The 12,158-nt window shown below is 36.4% G+C and overlaps 1 protein-coding gene across 1 annotated transcript; it reads right to left on the bottom strand.

The window, feature by feature from the left end:
- Positions 1-70: 70 nt before the first annotated feature.
- On the bottom strand, positions 71-11,596 carry LOC100247793 (transmembrane emp24 domain-containing protein p24beta3). Its single transcript, XM_002283451.4, has 4 exons — positions 11,213-11,596; positions 1,591-1,777; positions 1,279-1,386; positions 71-345 (listed from the first exon to the last, which is right to left on the bottom strand). The coding sequence occupies exons 1-4, from the start codon at positions 11,429-11,431 to the stop codon at positions 212-214; spliced, it is 648 nt and encodes a 215-aa protein (XP_002283487.1). The 5' UTR covers positions 11,432-11,596; the 3' UTR covers positions 71-211.
- Between the last annotated feature and the right edge of the window lie 562 nt (positions 11,597-12,158).

Here is a 12,158-nt window from a genome sequence, read left to right as displayed (position 1 = left end):
TTTTATTTTTGTTAAAATCCATAACTTTTCCCACTCAGAATCATTCTTCACAGCCAGTGGAACTTGTAAATAAGGTAAACCTACAACATTATCTTTGAATATCACATTATAAATAGAAGCAAGGGATAAATAGTATAACCATGTTTTGTTACACAATACATAATTCTCTTCACTCAACAGTTACATCAGTCAAGCCTCTCAACATGCTACCTCAAACTCGGTTGTATGCCACTGATTTACTGAACAAACGGCGGATATAAACGACTTGAAGTCCACTTGCAAGTGCCAACAAAAGGTACTCACCCAGCGTGTAAAATATGACACGCTTTCTTGTGCTTTCATTTGCTGTAGCAACAAAAAGATATTGTGAATGACTAATTACTACAAGACTTCTCAGTTCCTAAACATCATAAAATCAGTATAAAACTCTTGTCACTGATGTAATTTTGCTTGAAAAACAGCATGCAGGAGGAGGCATACCACAAAAGTTGAAAAACATCATGTAATTTTGATGTAAGGTGTAATTGAGTAAATTCATTGTACATTTTTAATCAAGCAAGAAACAACAGAAATACATTCAGAACAATGACTGATCCAAACACTACATATGTTCATTTTACCAGCACCCTGCTGGTGAAAAAATATGGGTCTAAGGCCAAACACACACTCATCATCTGTTAGAGATGTTAATGGATGACTGTTGAATGAACTATAGGAATAGCTACATTTTTTTAACCATACCAAACAAAGAGAGAAATTATAGGAATGCTCTATAACCTAGACCTGTACAATTATAGATTGTCCAAGGCAAGGTGTACAAATTTAGGAAGGCTCTAGGTTTTAGAATGCTCCCTAGGAGACAGATGGAGACACCATTGGCCTAGCACCTCTAAAGCCTACAAAATCTCAAATTCAAGAGCTTTTAATCACTCAAGATTCCTTGAGCAAGACAAACTTCACTCTTTCCATATTCAAGCATGTTCTTTCCCTGCTCATTTGTATCTTCCATTTATAGATTCTTTCTATTTTTTTATTTTTTATTTTAATTTGAGTATGCACTTATTCAATCATCCAAGAAAATTCTATAGTCCTTTCACCTAGATGCTCAGTTCCCTAAGTAACACAAATAAAAATAGATAATCAATTAAATTTCGGGGGATTGCCATTTGAGATTCTGTGTTAATGGAAGAGATCAAATAATTGCTAGAAACAACATCCAAAAATGGTTTGATCACATTAATTCACTATCACCACTTGAAAGAAAAGCAAAAGGCTTACTGTGACGATGACGAGTATCTCGAGCTTTCAAATACTTCTGCTCTGCTGTAACAGATTCCAGTGCCTCTCTCAACTCAGCAATTTTAACATTTATGGGGTCCAAATGTTCTGTAACAAAGAGAAAATCTATGATATATATGTGCCTCAAGCATGTCAGTTGGACCAAGATGGTCCAACAAGCAATGTATATTTTCACTATCAATGGTGTCATGTCATTTGCAATAGCACTTAAAATTATAAAATATATAGAAATAGCGATAAGATATAAGAATATGACAAGAAGAAAATATTGACAAAAAAAATTGAACATACCATCTTTGGCGAGGTTGTGCTCATTGGGAATATGGCCAACATGTATATAGAAAGAGACAGTCTCAGGTGTTGCATAAGAATTTTGGAAACAAAATTTGTACATTCCACTTCGTGGGGCCTTAAATTCAAACTTGTCCCCAGATGTTCCCTTTAGAGTGTGCACCGTGTTGCCTGCGGGAGACGTCACCTGCATGAAACCAAGATTAAAAGAAATAAATGACTAATCCAGTGGCAATCATTTTTTATTTTTTATTTTTTTGTTAGGCAATCATGAAATTTATTAAAAATGCAAAAACAGAGTATATCAGAAGTACACAAAGAATACCAAAGAAAACAATACAAAAGAGCCAAGGAGCAACTAAGGTGGGATTACAAAAAATGCTTCCCTCCCTTAATAAGTACCCAATCACTCAACAAAATCCATTAGAGCCATCGAACCATCATTGATGTACAACTTTACCCAGAAGAGAAGCTGACTAAAAAACATGCCTTTCAAACTCCAGATAGATATCTCCTCATTCTCGAACAACATTCGATTTCTCTCTTTCCACAAATTCCCAAATATGCACAAGAAAGCAACTATCCATACCTTCTCCCACTTTTTACCAACAAATATCCATACCACCCTACTTCAGGACTTCGACTGAGGAGGATGCTGTGAGATGGAAAAGGGAAGGCAATGGTGTTTTGGGGCTAAGGGTGCTTACAAAATGCTGTTTGGGTCCTCAGCCTGTGCTTTCCCGAACAGACGCATTTGGATGGATAAGGTTCCAACAAAAGTGTCTTTTTTTGCTTGGGAAGCTTCGTGGGGGAAGATCCTCACCTTGGATAAGCTTCAAAGAAGGGGGTGGCAGCTCCCTAATCGGTGTTTTTTGTGTGGCTGTGAAGAGGAAAATGCGAATCATATTCTGTTACATTGTACAGTGGTTAAGACTCTTTGGGAGATTGCCCTTGTCATTTTTGGAGTCCAATGGGTGTTCCCAGAATCAGTTATAGAAGTGTTACTTAGCTGGAGGGGCTCTTTTGTGGGGAAAAAAGGAAAAAATACCTGGAATTCCATTCCGTTGTGCATATTTTGGACGGTTTGGAAGGAAAGGAATAGGTTAGCTTTTAAGGGGGGGGTCTTTAGATATTCAAAAATTCAAGAATTTTTTTGTATGTAATTTGTGGAGTTGGGCTAGGGTGTACATTGGTGAGGATACCTATTCTCTCTTAGGCTTTTTGGAGTGGCTTGCGGCCACTTGAGGGTGGGTGAGGTTCTTCCCCTCTCTTTTTTCAGCTCTCTTTCTTGGGCTTTTGTGTATACCTCCTATATACATGCGGCTTTTTAGCCTTTTCTTATATATTCTGATGTTTATCTATCAAAAAAAATAAAAAATCCATACCACCCTAGCAAAGTCTCCCTCACTATGGCTGCCTAATCCTAGGAAATCCCAAACAAAGGAAACAACAGCTTTCAAAGAACCCTATCCTTATGGCAATGGAGAAGGATGTGATCAATTGATTTCTCATCCATTTCACAAAGGAAGCATCTATAACCGGTGTCCATCCTCCTTTTTGTAGTTGTTCAAGAGTCAAAACCTTTCCCCAACAAGCTTCCCATGCAAAGAAACTTACCTTAGATCAAGACCCAGGATTTCAGATGACCCCTGTTAGAAAAGGAAGTTGAGCTCCCCATCTCTAAGATAGCATAAAGAGACTTCACTGAGAATGTTTCTTTCCTCAAAACTATCCACATTGCCCTGTCCTCCTCTCCATTAACATGACTTGCAGTTTAGCAAAAAAAATGTTTTATGTTTTCAAGCTGCCAACCATTAAGATTTCTAGTAAAGCAAGGGTTTCAATAACCCCTCTCCCCTGTTTGCCCCACAAATCTGCCACCCAAGCCTCCTTTGATGAGGCTCAAGCAAATAGAGATGGAAAGGAGACATACAAAGGAGTCTAATCTAATGGTAATCATAAAACCAATGTCCCAATGTGATTATCATATCAGGTCAATTGATATTGTTTACATATCAAAGACACAAAAGACAAAAGCTGCACATACTAAATATTACTTGCATTATTATTGTTCAAATAAAAACTTTTAGGTCTCAATAGAAAAGGGGAAAAAAAGAAAAGAAAAGAAATTTAAACAACATTCTTGCACACCCCACCCCCTTCTTTAATCTCTTAAAGAGCCTCCATCACGATGAATCTCCAAAATCTATTCAAGAAATGAATGAAAGGAAATAAAGAAATCCTAAGTTATCCTATCAAGGGTATTTAGGTAATTTTGTAATTTTTTAATGTTCACTAGTATCATAATTAGTTAATAGTTGGTATTTGAATTGCATTTAGAAGTTTAAAATTTTTTAATTGGAAATTTCTCCTCAAAAAATATTTCTACATTACTAAACTTTCTATTTTGTAAAAAGTTTTTCTCCAAGTTTCTATAACTTCTCAGATCTAAAGTTTTCTTTATTAGAAAGTCCTATTACAAGAAGTTTCACTAAGTTAAGTTTCTAGTTATAAAAAAAAAAGGTATCTATTTGCTTTTAATCTTTTTATAAGATTTAATAGTTCTAGGGAAAAAGAAGAGTCCTAATAAGTTAGAAGTTTTATTCGTTTTTGAGTTTTCTAAAGTCCATAAATAAGGTAACTGATGTAAAACAAAATTAATAAGATAAATGATATTTCTTTTCCCCACTACATAATTTTGGCTCATTGTACATCTTAAATCCTAAAAACTTGAAGCCCTAACTCACCTTATTTGATTCTAAAAAATCATCTTAGCGCTGTCCTATATCTATCCTAGGGTTGTCTTACATCAGTTTTGATATGAAAGAATGTGTCCACTTGAGTAGTGGAAAAAGTTACACAACCATGATTGAAGATTATTATTTTTAAAATGTGACCATTGGCAACTATGGCAAAGGTAAACAAAGAGGAGGATATAGGACCAACTAACATCTTCCTAATTCATGTTACTTGCCAAGGAAGACTATGTAATATGATTTTTTTTTTTTTTTTTTGATGAATAAAGAGAAATATATTAAAAGAAAAGAGGCACTTCAAGGAAGCACCCCAGAGTATATAGGAGGTATACAAAAGAGAGAGAAAAAAACCCTTAACCAGGGCCTAACCAATCAACAAAATCTACAACGGAAGGAGGACCAGAACCAAAAAACCCCCTGGTCCACGCCCACAGATTACAAAGGATAAGCGATTTACACCCATGAATCGAATGCTCTTCATTTTCAAATGCCCTACTGTTTCTTTCCTTCCAAACAATCCAAAAAAGGCACAAGGGAGTTGAAAACCACACTTTCTTCCTTTCCTTTCCCACACAAGGCCCAAACCACCCCAATAACGCCTCTCTAACTGAAGAGGGGAGCACCCACGAAACCCCAAAGAGGGAAAAAAGTAAGCTCTATAAACTTCTGGCTAACCCACAAAGCAGGAGGATGTGATCAATAAACTCTTCCTCTGCTAGACACAAATAACATCTATTAGCCAAGGAGAACCCTCTTTTCTAAATACGATCCAAGGTTAAGGCCTTTTTCCACGTAGCCTCCCAAGCAAAAAAACTCACCCTCGGAGGCACCAAAGAATTCCAAATAACTCTGGCAGGAAAATCTCCTAGTCTTTCTAGCTCCAATGCCTTGTAAAGAGACTTAACAAAAAATCTTCCGTCCTTTGCCTTAGTCCAAATTACTTGATCTTCCACATTACTATAAACCCTCCTCCCTTGCAACCTTAAGAGAAGACGCTCCACATCGAACACTTCCCAATCATTAATCCGCCTAGAGAACCTAGGAGCCCACACTCCCTCTCCAGAATGGCTTCACACATCCACACCCAAGCCTCCTTATCCAAGGATATAGCAAATAAGGAGGGAAAAAAAGTACACAAAGGATTATCTCCACACCACTTGTCCTTCCAAAATCTAACCCTCCTACCATGTCCCACAGAATAAACCAAATTGTCACCTAACACATCCCAACCTCTCCTAATCGCTTTCCACAAATCAACCCCAAAACTACCTCTCACAACACGGGACCTCCAACCACCCTCTTCTTCCCCATACTTTGCACATATAACTTGCCTCCATAAAGCTTCCCTTTCCACCGCAAAACGCCAACTCCACTTACATAGGAGTGCCTTATTTAGCAATGCCAAGTTCCTCACATCCAATCCACCCTTTCGTTTATCTGAGCAAACAATAGACCATTCCACTAAATGGGGCTTCCTTTCCAGGGCCCCACCACCCCAAAGAAAGTCCCTTTGAATCCGCTCCAATCTCAAACTCATGCTCCTTGGCATATGAAACAAGGACATCCAGTAGATAGGCATGCTGGACAGAGTGCTTCGGATCAAGGTCATTCTACCCCCCTTGGAGATATACTGCCTTTTCCAAAGTGAAAGCCTCTTCCTCAGCCTTTCCTCAACTCCATCCCAAGTAGCCACCTCCTTGAAACAAGCACCCAAAGGAAGACCCAAATAAGAAGAAGGGAGCTGGCTAACCTTGCAACCAAACTCAAGGGGCAGGTCCTCTACATTCTCCACTTTTCCCACCGCGATGATCTCACTTTTGTCCAAGTTCACCTTCAACCCTGACATGGCTTCGAACCAAATAAGAAGCCAACTCATGTAGGACACCTAATCAATGGAAGGCTCACAAAATACTAAAGTGTCATCCGCGAACAGCAAATGAGTGATCTCCACTCCCACACCTCTTCTACCACTGAGCTGCCACCCCAGCAAAAAACCCCCCTCCTTCACTCTCTTCAACAAACAACTAAGGGCCTCCATGACAATCACGAACAGGTAGGGGGATAGGGAATCCCCCTGTCTCAATCCCTGAGAACTTTGGAAGAATCCTGAGGAAGTTCCATTAATAAGGACAGAGAAACTAATAGTCCCAATACACCACTGAATCCAGCTGATCCACTTGGCTCCAAAACCCATCATTTCCATCAACCAAAGAAGAAAACTCCAATTCACATGGTCGTATACCTTCTCAATATCCAACTTACAAAGGATGCCACCTCCCCCACTTTTCTGCATTGAATGAATCGCCTCATTCGCAATCAACGAAGCATCCAGGATTTGCCTTCCCTCCACAAATGCATTTTGGGACTTGGACACTAACTTACCCATCACCTTTTTAAGCCTATTAGCTAACACCTTTGCTAACAACTTATAAAGACTTCCCACCAAGCTTATAGGCCTAAAGTCCTTGAGGTCTTCAGCTCCTCCTTTCTTAGGAATTAAAACCATAAAAGAAGCATTAATGCTCTTGACGAACTTGCCCTGATCATGAAAGTCCTTAAAGAACCCCATAACTTCCTCCTTCAGAAAGCTCCAACTGAATTGCCAAAACGCCATTGTGAAACCACCGAGAGAGCACCGAACACCTCTTCCTCAGAAAAAGGAGCCTCTAACAATGCTGCAACTTCCCCTTCCAAAACCCCAACCTGCAGCCCATTGCATCTGGGCCTCCACTCATCTATTACCGACAATAGAGAGTGGAAAGCCTGAACCACACCATCCTTGATGTCACGTTCTTCTGTTACCCACGACCCATTTATCTTAATCTTCACTAGGGAATTGACCCTTTTATGTGCATTGGCCATTTTATGAAAATAACCAGTATTTTTGTCACCCTCCCTCAGCCATAACTCTATAGACTTTTGCCTCCAGGATGTCTCTTCCATTATCACCCATTTCTTATACTCCTCCAAAGCCTGCTTTCTGAGAGTTTGCTCTTCAGCAGACAACACCCTATCCCCTTCTATTGAATCCCAAGACATCATCTGCTTTAAAGTTGAATCTTTTCTAGTAGTGACATTACCAAACACTTCTCTGTTCCAAATCTTCAAGCAGGCCTTAAGCGCTTTCAGTTTTTCAGACAGAGTGAAACTGAAAGAACCTCTGAATTGGAAGCTCATCCACCAATTCCTTAACAAATCTTTAAAACCTTCTTCCTTCAGCCACATATTCTCAAACCTGAAGGGGGAAGGCCCCTTCCTCGCTCCTCCACAGTCCAACAAAATTGGGCAATGATTATTGTAAATATTAATTCCAACTTAGCTTCATAAGAACTTGTTGACAAGCTTAACTTAAAGACAAAGAAGCATCCAAATCCTTATTAAATAACACAAGTAGATGACAACTCTATTACAATGAGTTCTCATTGTCTATTAACATTTTAATTTTATCAATAATTTTGAGCTATTGATATGTTGTGATGTTTTGTCGATGAAATTTGTTCATATTTTGTTTGAAAGACTATGACTTTTGATGAGAGAGTGCAACATGATGGTCATGAGAACACATGTCAAAATGAGCATAAGAAGATTCTCTATTCATTTAAGGAAATTTCACCACCTTAGCAACTAATGGAGCAATCAACATTCTAAGAACCAAAAAAACCACCAAATACTCCATTAAGAAATAATTTGAAGCTGCAAACAAGGAGTAAGGTATGATGGATCTAGAATGCCAAATGTGGTGGAATCTATCCCAAAATAACTTGTAAGAGAGCTCAAAGAAGTGCGACGAATGCTGGTTGATTCTAGCAAGCAAATTCCTAAGGTGCTAAAGAATTAATCACCTAATTTATCCATCTACTATGCAAGTCCTATGAAGCAAGCAAGTCCTTAAAGACAAGTTGATGAATCATCTATTGAAGGCTTTATTCAAGAAAGATTAAGGTTGAGCCTTCCTGGAGGTTTTTTGCTTACTATATATCCTAAGGATAGGCTATATGAGCGGCTGGTCATAATCTCTCAATTAACTAATGCACCAAACATATTTATGTGAGTGATGACACGGATTTTAACTGTCAATGTTGAGTATGCAATCATAGTTCATACTCCAAGAGCCCTTGATGCTTGGCTCTAGTGATAAAGGGTTGGGGAGAGTTTGTGGGAGATTTCAGGTTCGAGTCCCAATAGAAACAAAAATTTACCTATCAAACATATATATATATATATATAGAGAGAGAGAGAGAGATCATACTCTAAGTAATAATTGTTTTGAAGTTGTACAAGCTCAAGTAAAGCTAATGCTTGACCTATAAAAGCCGAAGATTGTTTTGAATAATTTACAAGTGTGGAAAGAAATTTAATCTCGACTTCATATTATATAAAAAAAATTCGATGAAATGTGGAAAACAAGTTTTTTTTTTTGATAGGCAAACACACAAAAAACATATATTAGAAAAGGGCACCTTGAGGCTGACCCAAAAGTATACAGGGAGTATACAGGAGGCGCCAAAGGGCACAAAAAGAAGAGGAAATACAATACCAGCCCTCAACTAGCACTTAGCCAATCAAAAAACAAGTTTATAGGGGGTAACAAAGGAAAAAAAAGGTGGAAAACACTGCTTTGGATTACAATTAACCATGAAAAGTCATTTAAACTCGAGGTCAAGTTTTTCAAGCTCTATCAATGGTATGTAGGTAATTTTGTAGTTTTTTAAAGGTTCTCTAATGTACTAATTAGATAGTAATCAGCATTTGAGTTGCATTTAGAATTTGGAAAGTTTTTTTTTTTAATTGAAAATTTCTCCTCAAAAGAAGTTTTTAAATTTCTAAATTGTCTATTTTCTAAAATCTTTCTTCTCTAAAGTTTCTATGTAAGTCCTTTTAGTATCTGCAACTCTTCTTTATTATAAACTTTTATTAAAAGAAGTCTTTATAAAATTAGGTTTCTAATTATATATATATATATATATATATATATATATATATATATATATATATATATATATATATAAAAGCTTCTATGCTCTTTTAATCTTTTTAGAAGATTTAATAGTTTTAAGAAAGGAATAAGAGTCCTACTAAATGACTACATAGATTGGGTTTCTTTTTTCATGGTAACTGATGTAAAATGAGACTAATTATTGACGATGGATAGTATTAAGTTTTTTCGTGCCTTCCAATTTTCAAGAGTAAGACTTTATTTCTAACTCTTAGAAGGAATTGGGAAGACTCTAAAGTTTCCTATCTTTTCTTTATTTTTTTCTTGTTCTATATCTTATTTTTTTCCCCTGCAACAATAACTTTAGTTCAATGTTCCTCTTCTTATATCCTACTTATCAAAAAAAAATGTTCCTATCATCCTAGGTTGTCCTACATCAAAACTATTTACTCCTTAATGTTCACAATTGCAGCTGCCATCATCATCATCAAAGCCATCCATTTAGGCCACATGAGCAGATGATTAATCCAACCAAACGAGAAGATGATTAATCCAGCTTGAATCAAAGACATTAAATATTGCAAGGATGACCGAGGATATAATTCCTGTGTTCACTTTTCTGAGACAGGAAGAGATTTTTCAAACAACCTTACAATCAGGACCAGTCCAGCTTACAATTCAACTGGATAAGTCTACAAGGAAGCATCAGCTTCTTGTTTCAGAAAACAAAGGATTGAGCTAAACTAACACTACAATATTTGGGGTTGAATTTGATTGTTTCTGAATTTTATCTAGGAATGATCACTTGTTTATTGTTTTCCTTAAGGACTAACTGCAGTCTTCTCAACAAGCTTCTGGTACCTCTACCTCTAATCAACCTGCTGGTTTGAAATTTCTCAACAGCCCTACTAATGTCAAGTTGGATATTATTTTTCTTCAATTAAGGAGTTCCCCAGGTACCAATCTTTTCACCCCAAGGATGAGGTTGGACAATTGGATACTAATTCTCGAATAAGACGCAATTGAAGCTTGAGATCAACAGATCTAATACAAAGTTATGATACTATTTCATCTCGGTATTGAACCTTTTTCTGGTCATGATATAAAAGGCTTGGTCCAGAATTTGATATATGATCATTTTACCATTGAACCATAACGCCTAGTTGGTATATTGATATTAATTTTCTGAATTGCAAGAGAATCTTCCAGGTTAATCTATAATTGACCTATTTATGTCTCTTTTACCCAGAACAGATACACCAAAAGGCTTCGGAATCTTATTCTAAATTTCTAATTGATATGAAATGATGTGACAACATATCAAAAATTCAGACCTGAGAAAAACTGAGGAGATTTAAACAAAGAAAAATCAGGGTCTACAATTTTCCACTGTTTCAGACCCGAAAGACCAGAACTCAAACTAGCCCTCAATCATCCGTATCATAAGGCACCTCTAACACATCTATTTTCTGTTGTTGGTGCACCCTAACACCTCTATACATATTTATTTTTATAGGAAACAAAAAAAAAAATCTATTTTAAAATAAAATTAAAGGAAAGGGGAAAAACGACTGTTTGATTGTGGAGAAACTTTGAGGACACCCGAAAGAGAAACCAAAAATCTAGGTCTTATCAAGCAAAATCTAACACATCTCTATTTGATGTTTGTGGGCACTTGAATTTTTTCCCTTTTTTTGAGAAGCCAAACTGCATAAAATCTCAGATCCAAAATTCGTTTCCTTTTTCTCTTCCTCAGTTTTCTCTCCAACCAAACAAAAACCCTAAATACTCCAGGAAAAAAAAAAAACCAAAAACCTCTTCAAATCCCATAGCAACCCCAAATCAATTAACCACTACGATTAAAACCCCGAAAAGAAAAACAAAAATCCAAGAACTAGATGAATTAAATGAGAATTAGGCAGGGACATACAGTGAAATCGATGCCAGGGTGATCAGAGCCCCAGAAAATGTCGTGATCGACGACAACAAAGTTCCCAGAAACGGTGTCACCTTCGTAGATAACGTACTCATAAACACATTCTACTTCGTTGACGGTGACGGAGAGAGCTGAGATACGGTGGATAAAGCTGAAAAAGAGAGCTATAAAAATAAAGCCGGTTGCACATCTGTGCGTGTGCCTCCTCTCCATCTTGAATTAGGGTTTTGGGTTGAAAATCGATCGGTGGATCAAGGAGAAGAAGAATGAATATAGCCTATAGAAAACCTACGATTTTTTTAGTCGCTTATTTATTTAATTATTTTAGTCATGTGCTTCCATTCATAACGCGGCCTTTGGTATTATTTTTCCTTGAAAACTTCCATTTCAAAAATACATTTTTTAAAAAATTATTACTAAAAAAATACATAATTTAAATAAAATTAAAATTATTTTTAAAATTAATGATTAAATTTATAATTTTTTAAATACGATTACATCTTCATAATTTTTTTTTAATTTACAGTAATTCCATAACTGATTAAATTTTTAATCATGTGGTCTTTTTTTGGATGTGACTTTTCCCTTTAGTACTTTATTATTTTGGTATTTTGATACTTGAATTTTCTAGTCTTTTGCAATCTAAAAATTGTCATCTTGTAACAAAGCTCCCCCATGGATATTTGTTAAGGTCTTAAAAAATTCTCAACAAAATCAGCTCATTGAATATCTATTAAAAAATTTTCTTCTTTCCCAAGTAAAATATGTTCTAGAAAGTATAATAGGGTTAACATGTTTTCATCTCTAGGCTCATTCATTTTTCTTGTAATTTTTTTTCTTGTTCACCCAAAGAAATGAAAACTTTTTTCAACACATCATTACACATTGTTAAAACAATGGGTCTTCATTACATGTTGACAATTTTGTTCTAATTCTTTTG

This window comes from Vitis vinifera, chromosome 5 (genome assembly GCF_030704535.1).
Source record: "Vitis vinifera cultivar Pinot Noir 40024 chromosome 5, ASM3070453v1".
Taxonomy (NCBI): domain Eukaryota; kingdom Viridiplantae; phylum Streptophyta; class Magnoliopsida; order Vitales; family Vitaceae; genus Vitis; species Vitis vinifera.
This window is presented reverse-complemented; position numbering and strand designations above follow the sequence as displayed.

What these genes read in the sequence shown, in the direction of transcription:
- LOC100247793 (XM_002283451.4), bottom strand. Translation starts at nt 11,431, where the DNA reads ATGGAGAGGAGGCACACGCACAGATGTGCAACCGGCTTTATTTTTATA. An exon ending in ACCCTGGCATCGATTTCACT is followed by an intron (nt 1,778 to 11,212) that starts GTATGTCCCTGC and finishes GGTTTCATGCAG; the next exon opens with GTGACGTCTCCCGCAGGCAA. An exon ending in GCACAACCTCGCCAAAGATG is followed by an intron (nt 1,387 to 1,590) that starts GTATGTTCAATT and finishes TCTTTGTTACAG; the next exon opens with AACATTTGGACCCCATAAAT.